This window comes from Aythya fuligula, chromosome 2 (genome assembly GCF_009819795.1).
Source record: "Aythya fuligula isolate bAytFul2 chromosome 2, bAytFul2.pri, whole genome shotgun sequence".
Classification (NCBI taxonomy): domain Eukaryota; kingdom Metazoa; phylum Chordata; class Aves; order Anseriformes; family Anatidae; genus Aythya; species Aythya fuligula.
In genome coordinates, this window is record NC_045560.1 from 95,626,343 (window position 1) to 95,645,438 (window position 19,096).

Sequence of the window (19,096 nt, forward strand, 5' to 3'; positions counted from 1 at the left end):
AGTGGATTTTTCTGGCACCCATGGTGTTATTTTCACCTTTTCATTGCAATCAATAGCAACAGCACTGTTCCACTGAACCTGTGAGGACGCATTTGGCTAACACTGCTTCCATTATCTCCCCAGTACCTTCTACTCTTCTTTTTTTTCTATATATATCTCAAATTAAATGTATATTTCAAAAGAAAATATAAATTTCAGAAGAATATATGCCCCAAAATCTTGACACCATATAAGCAGCCATTGTGTTAACACTTCTACTTGTCCAGTGGATGTATCAACCTCTTGCTTTCACTGTGCTCCTCAAGACAGTTTGCTGGTTGTACCTCTGCTGCAAGCTCAGTGGGGCAGGAACTGTATTTTTGTTCCATATTTTTATGCAGCAGCTGAGACAGAAGGGCTCTGGTTCATTACTCTGGCTCCTACAGTGCGAACAAATTATAATAGTTTAAACACACTTCAGTTTATTTTTAGGCTGGAGGATAATGGTCTGGGTGAGCTGGAGACTGGAGAACAGGGCGGAGACACCCTGTAGTTGTATCTTTTGTTCTTTCTCAAGCCTTTCAGGGCAAACCAGGCAAAAAGCTGTAGCTGGTGAGAAGCACAGGCTAACACTCATGTTAGGGTCCCGGCTTCAACTAGACCTCACTTCTCTGGAGAAAGGGTTTGTACTGGGGGCAATCCTGGCAGGGAGGACATGTGACGTGATTTTGGCAGTGTAAACATGCACCTCCTTGTGTGGTGAAGCAGTGTAGCTGAAGCTGCTGTTCGATGAGGGGAAGCTGCCTCTGGGGAGCAGGATGTTGTCCCCAAGATTACTCACATTTCAATTTCTGTCTCCTTTCTCTATTTTTTTGCAGAGTTAAATGTAAGAGAATCTGATGTAAGAGTGTGTGATGAATCGTCATGTAAATACGGGGGAGTGTGTAAGGAAGAGGGCGATGGCCTGAAATGTGCCTGTCAGTTCCAGGTAAGGACTGCTCACTTTGCCGTTTGTCTTTCTGCTTTTCCAGGCATATTGAAGTATTTACACAGTCACTGCTTAAAAAAATTCACTCATCAAAAGGCACGTATAATCTAGCCAGATGCTTCTTCTTCTAGCTTTTAATTATGTAATTACACCTATTGAGAGAGCATGGGACTGAACTGGACAGGGCCACACTCAGGGAGTAGATAGTGAGCATGGCTTCACGTTAGCTCCCCATGCAGCTCTGTTGAGCCAGTCTGCAGTCCTGAAGAAAGGAAAGCCACTAGGTGCCTGGTGCCCACAGTCCTTGCCATCCGCACAAGGGGAGATGGGTGACCTCTGCCTTCCCACCTCGCTCTGTCCTGCCCTAGACCCAAGATGAGAAGGGAGGTGATTAGAGCAGAGCATTCAGGCACTGTCAGACACACTAGGTGATATTTTGCAGTTTAAACGTAACATATTACAGAGTACTTACTCTAATATCAGTATTTGGAAAAGTCTTCCCCACTGTGCTGGTGGCTGAACATGCTGCATTAGACCCTGGAAGATCCAAAAGTAACTTGATTATTTTTCTTCCCATACTTCTTTCCTGGAGAGATGGTGAGCTTTCATGGCTCTCTGTAGCTCAGTCTGTTAGTCAAATCAGAGCTGGATTATAGGTAGGGGATGCCTCCTGTCACGCTCAAATTCCATTTCCTTCTTTCAGTAGTCACAGTCTGCAGTACTTTTAATACCTCTGTGCTGAAAATAACATCAGCAACAACGACAATAAGAATAAAATTAAATTGTACCTAAACAGGAAAAAACTACAAAAGTATAAAAATGTACTCTGGCACTGAGTGGGCAGTGAAAATCAGATAATAACAAGATCACCAGTGATCATAAAGCTTATTGAATGAAAATGAGTTTATTGAGTGAATTAGTCCCACTCAGGAAAACGAACAAACAAACAAAATAGTGAAATTTGATTAAAAAAAATCATAAGAACTTTTAAAAACTAGTAAATAACAAGTTCAATTAGCTTTATTGATTTTTGAGCCTTTAGTTTACAGTTTTTGTAGCAATAATGGTAATCTCCCTCCCCCAGCCTCCACATTTTTAGAGAAAAGAGAGTAAGGAAATACTTTGACTTTATAATTTATATCCAGGATGAAAGTATCAAATATTATGAGACTTCTGGTAAAACTGCAAGAGTTAGCAGTGTTATCAGCCAACCCTGGAGTGGGCTATCCTTCAGTGTTTTAAAAATAATTTTGTGTTCTGTTTCCAATAAATAATAAATCAAGGGGAACCAGAATAGAAGCAGTGTGTATGTGATCTTACACTGGTTTTGGATTCTAGTGTTTCACAGCTGGCTTTTGATGTGGTGTCGTTCAGGTGGGTACCTATGCTGAGGGCATCCTGCAGCTTGCACTCCCTAAGAATAATGAGATCTGATTGCCTTTTAAGTGAATAAAAATAAAAATAGGGGAAGAGCTTTATTCATCAGCCTTCACTCTAGCTTTAACTTTTATTTATGATAAACAATAAAATCAAAGCCTAGTAATGATTTAAAAAAAGGTGGGGAGAGCAGGGGGGGAAAACTCAGCCCCAAGCTAAGCAAAGGCTTCATTTACTTTCTGTTGGTAAATTTCTGTAAATTTTATGACTTCCTAATATCTAGGTCACAAGGACAAAAAAAAGGAACTGGTTCGTATGATAAGCTGATTTGTTTTTGAGGAGCCTATTTTTGAAACCAATGTTATTTTTAAGCTAATTATAAGTTTACTTGTACTTCTTGGAAAATTTATCCAATACTTTAAGAAAAGTGCTTAAGTCTATCCAAGAGGAGAAGGTGTAGTATTTTTCAGGCACAGCAGGTTGAATTCTTCCTGTAACATTCAACCCTGGTTGTTCAGCACAACTTAGCTCCACCAAAACATCCCAGGTAACAAATAGCCAGCCCAAACTTTTAGGTTCTTCAAAGCTATTTGAGAGCCAGCTAATTTTTTTATTTATTTATTCATGTTTGCTAACGTTGCAAGGCTTTAAAAAGGAATGAAACAAATTTGTATACAATGGTTCAAGCAAACTCGAGCTAAAGGGAAGAAGTGGGGATCTAATCCTGTTCTCCCTAAGCAGCATTTTCTATTACCCACAATTGGAGAGAGAGCATTTGGCTAAATGGTCCACAGGCCTGGTTCAGTGAGGCATTCTTATATTTTTAAAATTGCAGTTTTTAGAAAAACTGACTTTAGCAAGAGAGTTGCCTAATTAAAATGGTCTCGGGTCCAATGTTGGTCAGGCCAGGCTTCTCCTGTTGGAGGAGGACTGCCGTTGGCTGTGAGACTACATGCTTTGGCTCCCCTGGCTGTCCCACAGCAGGAATTAGACTTTTAGACTATTAGACTTATGCTGTCTTAACCTAAGGCAAATGCTGGCACAGACTATCCCTCAGATTCAAGAAAAGGCACAGAGCCTTCAGTTCCTTTCCAGCTTCCCCACTCCTTCTTCCTATTTACATATTGCCATTCCTGGCTTGGCAGCATTTCTTAACTGTTTGATCTTCCAAAACCTTAAATATTAATGAGTCATAGTTTTTCCTCCTAGAATCCCCTTTAGAAACAACGAGCTGCCAATTTTCAGCATTGTCATCAAAACACATGGCGTGGCATGGCAGCAAGAGCTCTGCAGGCCATGACCTCTCTGAACACCTTGTGGGCTTTGTCTGTCTTGCCAAGTCTTCTAACCTAAAGTGAGATACTGAAGTTTGAATTCCCAGCAACAAATGCACAGATGAGAGTGCAGGAGAGGTGCTGAAAGATTCACTTTTGCTCTACTTGCAGTTGCCTTTATGATATCCCGACTTTCGGCAGACCTAGTCAGGAAAAAGGATAACTCCCTTTTTATTTTAATTGTGGTGGGAAACAGCACATGTTCACCAAACTTTTGAAACAGTCTATTGCTGCAATTTGTATGACAGTTTACAAGCTCAAATTAAGAAAAAATAAATAAATATTTAAAAAAAAAAAATCAATGCTTATCAAGCCTGTTCTGCACCAAAGATGGTGCAGGGCCATTTTTGGATCTCAATAAGAACAGCTCAACAACAAATAGTTTAATAACTATTTTAATAAGACAGAATAAGTAAAAGAATATGGACAGCAAGTAAATCTTACATCTTAGCATCTTAAAAATCCTTAAGGAGTTAACAGCCTGTGAAAAAAAAGGAATCACTTTGCCTCTTATTTTCTATCTGCAGGATAGAAACCTGCAATGTTAAAATATAATGCACTGATGTTAAGATTGAATAGCATCTTTAAGCTGTTGTCCTTCTGGAGCAGGTTAGCTTAACTATCACTGTTATTTCTGTTTGAACTGTCTGCCACTGCTTGAACCACATCAGTTTAATCATACACTTCATACATTTAAGAAATTCGGTGACTAGACTGTATGTTTGTTCATTGTTTCTTGTTTGTTTGTTTGTTTTTGTCTTGGAGTTTTAAAGATTCAAAAGGTGTCTAGAATTAGAGTTACCACTGAAGCCCCAAACAGGGCAATATCCACACAGTAAAGTGGGGTTTGGATGCCCAGTTCAGTAGGGAGCGATGTAGTGCTTTCAGGCATTGGCAGATGAGCTGTTTCAGTATGTTTCCCGGCATTTCTATACATGTTATACATGTACATACAAGAAATATACAATCCATTTTTTAGTATGAAAGAAAACGGGAAAATACGGGCTACTCGTGCCAAAGCCATTCCAAATGACATTTTTTTTTCTTCCTCTTTTTATAAATTTTACTGATGCTACTGGGTTTGAGCTCAAAATTTTGCAGTACAGCAATACAAAAATTATTATAGTTATTGACCATGTATAACAGACTCTTAATATTTATGAATTTAATAGTGATTGTTTCCCATCTCCCTTGAAGGATTGTTCTGAGCCCATAAAGACTAGGAAAGTTCCCCATAAGCTCTGTTCACTTCAAATATCTCTTTTTCCACTTTCATCCCCCTGTACCTAGTCATAGATTCTTGTGCTATATTAAAGAAGTTTTCTCCTTCCTCAGTGTCTTTCTCTTTCAAATGTTTCTAGATGCTTGTCATATTCCCTCTAACCATTACTGAGACCCACTGTGGTTATTTACTTACTTTAATCTTTCCTACTGTATTTGTATATTTGGCCCATATGGAGCGGAACTTTTATTTCAGCTACTGGAAAGAAATGTATACAGTGATGTAATCTTCCTTTAGCGAGCAGAATTATAATTTACTGCTAACAACTTTATCTTTACACAATTATCTTACTATATTAACATGCAACTGAGATTACTCGCATAGTTTTGAATGACTGAGTTACTGTGTAATTTATCTTACAGTGTCACACAAACTATATTCCTGTTTGTGGATCAAATGGAGACACTTACCAAAACGAATGCTTCCTCAGGAGAGCTGCTTGCAAGCATCAGAAAGAGATAACAGTGGTATCAAGAGGACCTTGTTATTCTGGTATGTAAGGCATTCTGTGTCCCTAACGAATGATGGTGTATGGTCACCCCTTTAGTTAGGTCTCCCATAATTCTAGAGATTTTTATTTTCATGCTTTTTGCTGAGTGAAGTGTGGGAACCACAAGTCCACTTTAACAATAAAATTTAGTTATAGAGAAGAAAGCTGATATACCTTCTGATATGCTAACAGGTTGACAGATAAATGTAAGAAGTAGAAGTAATTTATCTGAGAAAATAGTATGTACTATTCTGATGTACAGATAGTAGAGTTGATATTCATTCAAAAGGTTTACAACAAAGCTGAGCATATTCAACATTAGTCGTGTCTTCAGAACTCATTTTTAAGATGTGCAGAATTAGTGTGACACCCAGCAAGTGATTCTGATCATCCTGACTGCCACGGCACCTTTATCCAAGCCATCATCTTTACTAATTTCACATTGATTATTACATTGAAGATATGCATAGCTCTTTGAAAATCATTGTACCTCACATTCCTATTGGACTGGCCTTTTCAGTCTTTCCACACACTTAAAATACATGGGACATGTTTTTACTGGTTCTCTTGGACACAGAAACCTTAGGTACCAGAGGTCTTCCAAATGTCTGGACAGTTTTCAAAGCTGGTGAGTGCAAACAGATGGCTGGCTGTCTAGAATTAAATTAAATGACTCAGCAGCATCAACAGCTGCATTCTTTGCTGCATAAATAATACAGAAAACAAACAAACAAACAAAAAACTTGTGGGGCATCCCTCACCTTTTGGTATGCAGCAGTTACTAGGTTACATTTACATGGCTGCAGAAAGGTGTGACTACAGATCAGGTGCAAATTTAAGAACTAGCTTGTTTAAATGCAGCATAGCTGTGTTTACACGAGCTGCTCTAATGCCTTTGACTACAGCATAGCCCTATACCGAAATGTGGTTTTGTTTGCTAAGGTTCAAAACAATCTATAGCTTTGGTCCTATAACTAAACAAAACCTGCATTTTGTGCTCAGCTGAGCCATGTAATTCCAGCAGACTGCAGGCAGATGACTGAATTTTAACGTCTTTCTCAATCTCCCACCTGTAAATTATCTCCTTGAGACAGGGAAATAGGAAAAAAAATAAATCCATTATCATTTTGGAACACTCATGTATTCCAATAAAAACATCCAAGAAGTATGTAGGTTTGAACTGAGGCTGAACAGTGTAACTTTTATTTTTTATTTCATGCCCAAATTATTTTAAGATACAGACCCAAAACATTAAAGTTTCTGTCTCTCACTGACAAAAAATACTAGAAGAATGTTTGTGGAAAGAACAAAAAAAAAAAAAAAAAAAGTTGTTATTTTTCTATGCATACTACCTAACTATGAATGACATTTGGAAATGAAAAATTGATTCTTCCTAGCCTCAGGTTGCTGGCAGCTAATTACAACATTACTCAGCTAGTATGAGATTTTTTTTTAACCTTCCTCTCCTTTTCCTAACATCCCACATCAAACCCAAGAAATGCAGCACAATTTTTAGCATTTAGTGTAATAATTCAAGATGTGCTGAGACACAATTGACCGGAAAGTACTGACAATATTTCTGAAACTGAGGATGCCATTCAGGCTTTGTACTGTGTTTATACTGGCCCAGTCAGTGGAGCTCCAGCAGAAGGGTACTGGATGCTCCCGGAGTGTCTGGCACACTCTGATTGATCTGGGAATATGGGATCATAAAAGCCATCCTCTGGAACCAGCCCATTCCCTACTGATGATAATAGGTTATTCTGGAGTCAATATATTTGTATTCTTCATCTGTAGCACACACGCACACACAATCTAATGCCTAAATTAAAAAAAAAAATCATTTATAGGGTCACATTAATTTTCACCTAGTGCCTTGGAATTTGCTGTGAAAATCCTTTTGTTTGGGGATGTCTTTGGGAGCCCAGTATAGGTTCACTGGTTTTCTATCACAGCCTCAGTTTTTTCAAAGCAAAGGTCTGCTTTGCTGTGGAGGGATGCACACCAGACAATATGAAGGAATTCTCCCAGGGACAATGTAAGGACTACTTAATTTTTAAGTGTGTGAGAACTCTGAACCTCATACACGAATGAAATACTTCCCGCTTGCTAAGGATTGCTACCTCCCGAAGCTGTAGCACTGCAACAGAATACACTGGATGATTTAGTCAGATGTATTTCTTGACAGGTAACACTGTGTTTAATTTTTTACAGTCATGGGTGATTTAACAGCATATTATATATTTACTTCCTTTGTCCTAGTGCTGTCAGAGTTGCAAGATCCTGAAATAAGCAACATTAAAAACAAAAACAAAAAAACACAACAGAGTAAATCATAGGTGCTTTAGGAATGAACAAAATACGAGTTTTGAAATTAAAAATTATGTTTTAGAGAAATGTAGGAGAATGTATGACTGAAGCTTTGGGAATTGTGTATAGAGATCTCAACATTTTCAAGGCCCATTTTTCTACAAAGGGACTTTTTTTTTTTTTCCAAATAACTGGGTTTACAAAGGTGCTTATATGCCTAACCATCCCTGGCAGAAGCTGTGGATGGTGAAGGCCTGTGGGTTTCAGTCAACACATGAAGTCTCGCATAGCAGAATACAGAGATACTAGGAAAATGAGTGAAATGCACCTTTACTGCTCTCTTTGCCTAATACTTCAATATACCTTAAAGAAGCCATCAATCAAATCAGGCTAAATAAAAATAATAAAATAAATAAATAGTAAAAACAAACAAACAAACTAAAACTAACTAACTTGCATTCACAAAGCAAAAATCTCTGGCATCATCCCGTCCATGATTGGGTGGAGCCAAGCAGAGCTGAGAAGCAAAGTCCTTGTCCAAGATATTCCCTGGTAGCATTTCCCATCTTCAGTCACTTTTCCTCCCTCTCTGTGGGCCTTCCCCCAGCTGGGGCTGGACAGGTGACCATGGGATTATCATACAATCACAGAATCACAGAATGGCTTGAGTTGGAAGGGATCTTAAAGACCATCCAGTTTCAACCCCCTGCCATGGGCAGGGACACCTCCCACCAGACCAGGTTGCCCAAAGCCCCATCCAGCCTGGCCTTGAGCACCTCCAGAGAGCACCTCCATCTACAGCTTCTCTGGGTAACCTGTGCCTTACCATCTTCACAGTGAAGAATTCATTACTAATATCTAATCTAAATCTCCCCTCTTTTTGTTTAAAGCCATTACCCCTTGTCTTATCATTATCTGCCGAAGTAAAAAGTCGCTCTCCATCACAGTTATGTTCTGAACTAGATCAGAGAACTAGTTCAGCTTTTTTTTTTTTTTAAATGTAATTTATTTATTTCTCACCCTTTTCATTTGCAGTTCAGCTCACAAACACATGCATGGATGCTTTTAACATGTTCCTAACACACAGCTGGGCATGGGGAGGTGGCAATGCCTTCTCCAGGATTCCTGCCATGCTTACAGCACCAGCCACCTAGTTGCTGACCTGAAGCCTTCATCAGTTCATAAAGGATGATATTACACTAAAATTCATTCATATTATACACCTGAGAATCCTCTCCTAGAGGTTATCCCGAAATGGCTTGCTAAAACAGAGTAAGAAACCCAAGAGAGAGGCAGTCAGGGTGCTCACAGCACTGAGAAGGAGCCTCACCTAGTCCCTTAATTTCTTCTGCCTCCTTCTGCTGGAGAATTTATTGCTTTTTCTTGGTTTAAAATAAATTAATTTAGTGAATATGAAATAGACCTGCATGATTCATTTCTAAGAATGCATGTTCCTGTTAGCTCTCACACAAAGCCAGCATTTTGACTGCTGCCAGATTTACATTATTTGCACATGAAAATGAAACCACACTATGATATAGTACTTGAAACCACACAATGATGTAGTACTCTACATATTGCACTTACAGATTCTCAGTTCTGTATGTATTTGGAAGGCACAGTCCATTGCTTTTTCTGTTGGGATTTCTAAAGGTAAAAAAAAAAAAAAAAAAAAAAAAAAAGCAATTTACAAAACCAGAAGCAAATATTACAGTTCTGCTAGGTATAAGGCATGATTCTCTTAGGAGTGGCTTTAACTTTTTTTTTTTTTTTTTGTAGAAGGATTACAAAGAAGCATAATTACATGTACACGTCCTCCTGAAAAGAAATATAATAAGCTCAATTTAATCCTTTTGAGGGAGTTGCAGGAGAGATTCAAGGCAATTCACCTCTAGATTAAGAAAGTGTGAAAATAACTCTTTATGCTCCCACAAGAAAGCCATAACAAACCTGAAAACCTGCTATAAAAACATACATGTGTTTTGCCAGCTGACCAAGACACGTAGTCCTAGATTCAGGGCAGAACAGGAGCTTTCCTGTCCAGCCCACAAGGAGGATCAGTGACAGCACAGCATCACCCGTCTGTTGTTAGGAAGGAAATGTTTTGGGAGCAAAGAACAAAGCTTACACAAACATACTGAATCAATGAATGCCAGAATTTAATATCCTGAGCTTTTGTTGTGTTGCATAATTTAGCAGGAGATGGCTACCAGGATCAAGTGGTGGCAAACACTTTTGCCCTGAAAATGTCAAGATAAATGATCATTGACTATGCACAGCCTGGCAAGGCACAGGTTAAAACCCTATCTCCAACAGCCAGGGGCCCTGCAGCTGCTGGCAATTAGGCTTGTGAGCATTCCTCCCAAAAGCTCCTGCTGGCATATGAAAACCAGGGGTAATTGGGAGCAGCAGTCATCTTCCTCGAGGCAGGAAGCCTGTGGGAGCAGGACTGAGCTGCTGGGTGTGTGGGGTGGCTGGGCTGGCGGGCTCCTCAGCAAGCATCCCTGTGAGCCTGACAAGCAGTGGGAAACTGGAGCTTGTTTTGCTTTGGGCTTTGCTCTGACTGGCAGCTGGGAGCGGGCTGTGGCCATTTCAGATGTCTTCTGAGATGCTGGCCTTGCTCCGCTGCCTGGAGATTTCAGCAATCTGTGCTGCTGCAGGGACATCCTCTTGGCTTTGTGGGTGGGGGTGTTCTTATCACAGGTTCCTAATAATTTCACGCACTTTTCACTCAAGGGCACTGTTGTGTTCCCAGAGTCCCAGAGACTGCAGAAAGCTTGCCTTGTCCCTCCAGGGAGAGTGCTGCCCATCGGGTCTATATCAGCCTGGAAAGCAAGGCTGAATGCCATCAGCTAACAGAGGGCTGGGACTGGAGAGAGCAGTTGCCCTTTCTCTCTTCCAGTTCAATTTAATATGATGACTAATTGACTGTGATCGAATAAAACAGTCATCGTTATCCAGGACTCGAGCAATGAAGCTTTGAGAATGCTGGTGTGGAAAGAGCAATTTCTGCTTAGTGCAGAAGGGAGTGGTGTGTACTCTCTTTGTGCTAAAAAGAAAAATGAAGGGAAAAACAGACAAAACACCCACCTAACACCCCACTATATCCTGAAAGCTTTAGGGCAATATCCAGGACTTGGGCATAAAGAGTATAATAACTCCTGGGTTGCCAAAGTTCAGATGCTGGAAATCCCTTCTCAACAGTCAGCTAATCCTTGCAGTACCCAAATTCCACAAACATGTCAGGTTTTCGCTTTGTTTCCTGGAGAATGGCATACGGTTTTACCTCTGATGTGTCAAGAGGTATTTAGTCCTATCCACAACTGAATAGCTGCTGACCTATTTCTTACAACGATCTGAAAAAGGTGCCTCCTTTTGGCATTTCTTTGCCTACCCTTGTGTGAGCAGGGTCTGAGAGCTTTGCTCTGGAGGCACCCACCAGACCACGGGTCCTGTGTGAATCAATGCCAGGGTCTTCTTGCTCAAAAGTAGTCAGCAAAGTGTTTGTACTCCTGTTAGTGCTGAGCTGTTTGGAGCGTTTGCTGCAAATCAGGAAGAAACAGGTTCAATTTTCATGCTAGTTGGAGTTAAAACCTGACCCTGCTGGCAGAGTGGCCCCATCTTCTCCAGAGCAGAGCACCATGCAGAAATGGTTCCTGTTCTGACAGCCACAACAAAAACAAGGCATTCAGATGCTATGCCTGGTCCAAGTGCTTCTCTGTGTCTTTTATCCAAAAGCTCCTTCACGGAGAAAGGCAGCTTGTGGCAGAAGCCTGCACATTTGTGTATAAGCACATCTTTATGAGCTCATTTGGGAAAGGGTGGCTTAAGTAAAGAGAGAGTAGTCAGTCTCTCTCTAATTACTGACCTTTGGCTGGGGGGATTATATTTCTGTCCAACTTCCTTGCTTGTTTGAGCATCCTTCTTGCCAGGTCCCATAGCATGGAGACCAATTCTGGAATTCCTGAATCAGTTAAAGGCCTGAAAAGAGCACGGCTGCTTGTCCAAGTAAGCTTGCAGAAAATGCTACTTTTTAAACCAGCAGCTGCTTAGGAAAACATAGCCAAGGCTCAGAAAAAGGCAGGAACACAGGATTTGTTTAACATGGTTACCCTGGAGAGAACAGCGCCAGCACAGCTCCCTGACTCAGGGGGGAAGCACAATTTCTCTGTCAAAAATGATGCAAAGTGTTATACAAGGTGCCACTCTTTTTTTTTTTTTTTAATGGTTTCTTGAGATCTGAAAGCCCAGCAAAGCAAGAATGGATCCATCTCTTTACTAGGATGCTCTGCACAGAGTTGCCTGTGGACTTCACACTGGTCAGCCCAATGATCTGTGTGGATGGGTGACCTGAGCAGCCCCACGGCATGACTAATGCTGCCTGCTGGAGCTGAGTGGGGCTTCTAGTGATAGGACAAGGGGTAATGGCTTTAGGCTAAAAGAGGGTATGTTTAGATTAGATATTAGGAAGAAATTCTTCACTCCGAGGATGGTGAGGCACTGGCACAGGCTGCCCAGAGCAGCTGTGGATGCCCCATCCGTGGAGGTGCTCAAGGCCAGGCTGGATGGGGCTTTGGGCAGCCTGGTCTGGTGGGAGGTGTCCCTGCCCATGGCAGGGGGGTTGGAACCAGATGGCTTTAATGTCCCCTCCAACCCAAACCGTTCTGTGATTCTCACCTGGGGCTGGATGCACAGGGAGAGTGAGAGCTGGAGACAAAAACATGAAGCAACTCAGGTTCCTGGGAGGCTTTTTAGACTTCAAGTTTTGAGTATGAATTACATATTGTACTTCCTTAAGTCAACTTCTGCTCCCTTAAAACAGCTTAGGGCACAATTTCACCACTTTAAAGAAGCCTATGTACTTAACTCATATAAATAAATTACACTCCTTCAAATTTATTCATGATGCAATAATGCATCAGAATCATAGAATCATTTAGGTTGGAAAGACCTCCAAGATCATCAAGTCCAAATGAAGACATAGTTTTCAGCAATTCAACAATGAATTTTTTATGGGATTGTCTGCTTTATCAGTAAAGTGGGTCACTATGGAAGGAACAGGAGTCCTTCTGTTTTTACACTTATTTCTGAAAGGTAATAAGCTCAGTCTATTAGACACACAGAATAATGATATAGGAGAAAAGAAAGAAAAATTTAGACTCAGGAAAAGAGAATTCTCTATTGCTGATACTCCGTGTGACAGGAGATTATTTTTAATGTGTGAAGTGACCCAGTAACGTGGAATTTCACACAAATTTCACACTTTCTTCCACGTACTAGAGGGAATTATTCTTAGAAATATAGCTGCTTAAAGAAAAGGGGGAAGGGGGAACACGACTCAACAAATTGAGGGGTTGGTATTTCCTCTGATGTGAGCAATGAGCTTGTAGGTGGGAGTATGAACCCCACTCCTCTCTCTGTCTGCTCTCCTTGCTCTTTCAGGTTTGTGGAAATATATTCAGCTACCTTCTCTGCCACCAAAGCAGGCATGAAAGGAGAGGTGTGGGATGAACAGAGTGCGTGCTCTGCTCCTCTCCTCATCTTCCAGAGAAGCTGAGCTCACTGGGGAGGGGAGCAATTTACTGGCAGTAATTGCCATCCCAGCCTCTCCTCTCTGTCTCCTTTGAGCAAGAAAGACCAAGGGAGGTTTGTGTCACTCGAAGGGCTTGTCTTCACAGCAGTGCTAGCTGAAGACAGCGCGCAGAGCATGGCCCAGCAGAATGCAGATCCCTGTGCAAAGCCCCTGGCCAGCCCCAGAAAGCTCTGAAGATGAGCGAGTTGGCCTGGGGGAAGGGGAGTGAGGAAGCTCAAGTCCTGCTCATGCTTGAACTGTAAATGCAGAGGGCATGCAGCTACAAGCTGCTGATGAGCTGTCACTCATCTGATGCTAATCCAGTCAGTCTAATGCCAATGAAATAACTATGCTGTTAGACCATCCTTATACAAAGTGATCAGCTCACTTGGGAGGAGCTATCTTATAGATAGATAACCTAAGCCAACTTCACCGTGAGGACCAGTTACTTCTGGAGGCACTTCTGCAGCCAGGCAATTTACAAAAACTCCTTCATGTGCCATTCCCAGGGCCAGAGGGTTAAAAGCAAACCTTACTTTCCTTCGTAAGTAGATTCCAAAAATCAGACTGCATACTATTCAGTACACAGACTGTGTACTATTCGTCTGTTTTAGGTTTAACAAGTGCGAATGCTAACAGTTGAAAAAAGGCTAAGAAAACACTTTTGTTTACAGTACTGAGTGTTGCTGTTCTTTGAGTAAAAACTATCCTGACACAGAAAAGAGAATGGGGCACAATAGGCATCAACCAACTGTACGAAAGGATGCCAGACTTTATGCAAGATGTTTGTTTTTACAGCTGGCTCATGAAGTGTAACACCTGTACTATGTTTTACAGTGACAAGTTGCTAAGAAAACAGCTGCTCTTGGAGCAATATTTTCATTTGCTTTTTTTTTTTTTTTTTTTTTCTCCTCCCCCTCTGCTTCCTCTTCAGATAATGGCTCTGGGTCAGGAGAAGGAGGTGAGTACCCAACCCCCATTACACATGCTTTTAGTCTCTTTTAGTATACATTTATCTGTGTCTGTTTTACGTAAGGGACTGCTGTAGTACAGGAATTAAGGAAAAGTTATGATAACTTAAAAATAAGCTTGCATGCTGTAGTGTTTTTGTGAGTATCTCAGAACAGTATTTTTACAGAAATAGTTTGTAGTGTGCATTTGACTCTTTCAGATATGACCTATATCATTTTTCATTTGTTTCATGCATGCTAAAACGGTATTGCCAGCAATGTAGTGTAATAGGTCTATACTAAACCACCATTTCACCTTTATCTCACTCCTGGAAATGTCTATCCACAATAAATGTCTTGCTTATTTATTTCCTTGCATGCATTTCCTTAGTGTATGCAATATCTAGTTATCACTTTATCCTTGGCAAACATGTTGCCTAAAAATGTGCAAAGATTACAGTAAGATATGTTTTTAATAAATATTTTAAATGTTCTGTTCAAAGCTGTGTATTCAAAGAGGGCAAATAGCACAACTGGTCCTAATGGAAGTGTCCCTGTCTTTGAACACATCTTAACCTCCTTCCAGTGGTTAAAAATGTTAAAAAATATGCAATTTTATCTTAATTTTGTCATTGATACTAGTAGCAAGAATACATATAGAATGAAAACATGTGAGATATATCACAGAATCATAGAATGGCTTGGGTTGGAAGGGACCTCAAAGATCACCCTATTCCAACCCCATTGCCATAGGCAGGAATGCCACCCACTAGATCAGATTGCTCAGGGCCTCATCCAACCTGGCCTTGAACACATTACGTGTTGCAGTGTATACTGATGGGACTGACTGTATACAAGTCACTGTGTTTGACACCTCATTTTAAGCACACATTGTCCAAACAACGTCCCCTCAAAGCTCTCAGGGACCTTAGGTTTTCATATCTGTTTCTTAATGGGCTATATGAACAGCAGGAGGCTCTGTTGGCCTGGTCCAGACATCCTTTCCTCCCCTGTGTGCTGTGGTGGGCTGTGCACTGCCTGGGGACAGACAGGTGGGCAGCACGTGGGGCAGGGCCCCATCATCCCTGGGGCACTCCCATGAGAAATGCCGGGCACACAGTGAGCGGTGCTTGCTAAGGCTGTCTGAAGAGATGTTTCACCAGGATATGCAAGGTCCTATCTCTAAGTGACACGATGTTGTGTTACCTCAACCCATCTAGTACAGTTTGAAATATTGGAAGCCTCATGTGTGCAGCTATGTGAAAATGTAATGACCAATGATCACTGTGTGATTAAGCACAACATTTAACTTTCCAGAAACCAGGAGCTAGCTCTTTTCTTTTATTAATGTAAAAAGGCAAGGCATTTCCCATGGCTTTAATAACTTGCTACCAGAAAATTCGTGGGCTGCTGGTAGCACACAGCCATTCTCATGTGCTTTCTTTTGGTTTGCATTGTTTTCTTCCGAGCTGTACCTGAAGGACCAATTTTCTGCTCAAGCAATGCCTCGTGTTACCTTCACTGGTGATTTTCTTCTGATGCTTTTCTTCCTGAGCTTGCATCATGCTCTTTCCCCAGCTCTGCTTGCTTCCCACTTTGTTACCCAGCTTGTTATTCCCCTACAGCTGCTCCCTGCAAGCTGCAAGTTGCTTGCCTCAGTATTACTATGCACTTCTTATGTGAGACAGATGACAGTAATTTAGCCCACCTCCGACTTTTATTTTTGCTACAGTTATAGAAATGCTTGAATGCTGTTGGAAATTTTTGTAGTATTTCCCCAATCAGATACAAAAATCCCCATTAAGTCTCTTGTAAATTTTACTGTGTTGGTCTGGAGTAGATGACTGACAGATGTGGGGATTCTTTGGGCTATTTTAATAACAATTTGGAAAAAAGTAGGACAGAACATTCTGTCTTTCGTTGGCTACTCACTGATGAGATGAAAAATACAAGTTCATATATATTTGTTGCTTGATTTGGGGCAGGAGATTGCACACATTTTCTCTTGGTAAGAGAGTCCCAAACAGCATCTCCCTTGGCTTTTGCTTTTGTAGCTGTTCTCACTTAAAATATCAACTGAACCTGGAGGAAGGAGACAGCCTGGAGGTTGAAAGGATGCATGCTTCAGAAGGGCTTTGTTAACTGGGACTCAGTGCACCAGTGAATTATAATTATTTATGCAAAATAGGATAGCATTAGTTGAAGAGATTTGGTGGTCTCTCCAGGCTGCTTTGTAGAAGTGGTTAGTGCATCATCTTGGGGACGGAATATGCACATTCTGTTCACTTTGGGCAGAGAGAGAAGAATTGTATCTGGCTCCCTTTACCTCATGCAAGTGCCTTGGGTATTCTTCTTGGGTATTGAATAAAAAAGGGGCAACATACTTGCTATCACTACTTCCTTCAGCAGTTTTGTGATGTTAGTCCTTCATTTCTTCAGTGAAGGACTTCATTTCTTCAATGAAGTGTTCCCACTTTTGTCCAGTATGAAAAAAAGTTGTTTATGGTTCTTAATTTTAGGTAGAAAAAATATTTTAAATTACAAGTAATTGTAATTCTTGCCAGTTGGGACTTTTTTTTTTTTTCCTTTTTTTTCTTCTTTTTCTTTAGATACATCTAGGCCTAATTAGTGATACAGTGAACTACTGCTTTTCCCATCTACCTTTGTCACTAAACTGGTAGTAGTACTTCTACAGAACTGTCTGGCTAGTCTTCAGTACATTGAGTCATTTTCTGTGCCTGGATCCTTCAAAGGATGGAATCTACTGTTACTTTGATTATTGACCTCTGTTCTGGCCAAAAACTCAAGATCATTATTGTACTCAGAATATTTTCATATCTGGATGTGTTTTTATTCCATTATTCAAGTAACTGTAAAAGTGTCACAAGAAGACATTAAAGACATCAAAGATGTATTACATGTTAAGGAAATTTAGAATTAAAACATATTTTGAAAAGAATGCTCAACCTGTTGAGGCAGGAATTATTCAGGATCCCAAGAAGAGAAAGTCCAGCTACAGGACTGATTCGAGCACAGCACAGATCCTTCCTGGCCCACCCTTCCCCATTTTCTTCCAAAGGAAACCAGAACATGCTGAGATATAATAATCACCCAGGCTTCACAGTTTAATAGCATACTCTTGGCTCAGAGTGCACAAATGGGGACTAGGTTGAGTAGGTTATATGCCCTGTGGGTTAGACGTAGATGCTGCTTGTAAAAAGCAGTGTAAGTGAGGCAAGATCCTGCAAGTGCGTGAACAAGCTTGCTTTAAAATTTCTGTTTTCTTTTTAGGATTTACATTTCCAGATGTTAATCACAGAATCGGTGTTTGCTTTGTTTCCTATACATGCAATTAGTGGGATTGTGCATGCACCAGTGATGCTTGCACATACGAAACGGATGAGTGTAGCTACTTGTACACGTTCAGGAAGCACTGTCATTGTTCTGCACAAGATGTACTGTTTGCTGGTAGGTTTTTAAATCTGAAGGAAAGAACTGGAAAAGTGTCTGGATTCTGCTCTGTAGTTGCTACAGATCTGCTGGTGACAGTTTCCTCTGCTTAAATTAGCTGCATGCCTCCCATGCGGCTGAGATTTGTGCTAGTGGTTCACGTTGTTCTGTTTCATTTTCCAGATGCATAGCAAGCTCATTAATGATTCTGAGATTTGACTTCATGCAGAATTTCCCTCCTACTCCAAAGCTGCATGATGTTAAATGCGTTAATTTTAATGTCAAAAAAGTATATTTAAAACTGATTAAAAAACAAACACTCACACACACACTAAAAACCTCTTCCTCAAAGACTATTTCAGACAATATCTTGCCTTAGAAGTTGTTATGCGTGACAAAAATGCTAAAGACTGTGGAACTACTGATCCAGATTCTCTCCCAAATCATATTTACAGTTACAAAGATAGGAGATTTTAGTAAAAGAATTAGGATTGGGAGATTTTTTTCAGTACAACTGAATGAAATAAAGGAACATCAGTTTTAAGGGTGACAGAATCGTCTAGTTGCCCTCTGACTTGCTGGGTAAACAATTTCCATTTCCTATGGTCTGACAGCACAGTATTCATAAAGAGTTGCAATCAAGTTACTCATTTTGCTTATTCCAGAAGTCTGAACCTTCAATTAGCATAATAAAAATTACAGTTATGAAACCAAGCTGTTGATCACTTGTGGCAATGGGTATCCTGATGCCACTTCTAAGAATAGTATGCATTATTAATTCAGAAATTAGAGAAATTTCAAAACCCTCATTGCTCTACCATTATGTTTCACCCCTACAGAAAACAACATCAGAGAGTGGGACTCAGCCCTACAAATGTCTCCTAGTTAAGGTCACAGCTGATAACTGTGGGATACATTAGATTTGCATCTAAGATATGGGCTTCTCACAGTAACATAATATGAATTATTCTGCAAGTTCCTTATTCTGAAGAACACATTCATAAACATGGCTCCTGATCCATTTTCTTTAATCTGTGATTTGTTACTGTTTGAGATAGAACTGGTGAAAGAGAAACCACAGTCTCAGATTCATATTCATCTCTGCCAGCAGTAAATTGTAACACTATTTGGCCTGCTGGATGTAGTTCCACAACTGATAGATCAGGACGCAAAAAAGGGCCACATGTACATACAGGAGAAAAATGTCTTGCTTGCATGCCACAGGTTGCTTTTTCTAACATGAATTTTCCCTTTAAGAATTTTATTACTGGTGGAACCTGCCACATTCTCCCTATAAAAAGAACTGTTCTGACCCAGTAAAGTAGCCTCAGGAAGATTAACTTTCATAGGATTACATGAATATG

At 40.5% G+C, this 19,096-nt stretch overlaps 1 protein-coding gene across 1 annotated transcript in view; it reads left to right on the plus strand.

The window, feature by feature from the left end:
* Nucleotides 1-19,096, plus strand: part of TMEFF1 (transmembrane protein with EGF like and two follistatin like domains 1) — a 121,870-nt gene that overhangs the window by 67,540 nt on the left and 35,234 nt on the right. Inside the window, exons 2-4 of the mRNA XM_032181236.1 lie at nucleotides 858-967; nucleotides 5,323-5,452; nucleotides 14,267-14,293. Of these exons, the coding sequence (XP_032037127.1) occupies nucleotides 858-967; nucleotides 5,323-5,452; nucleotides 14,267-14,293 (267 nt within the window). The remainder of the gene's footprint in view (nucleotides 1-857; nucleotides 968-5,322; nucleotides 5,453-14,266; nucleotides 14,294-19,096) is intronic.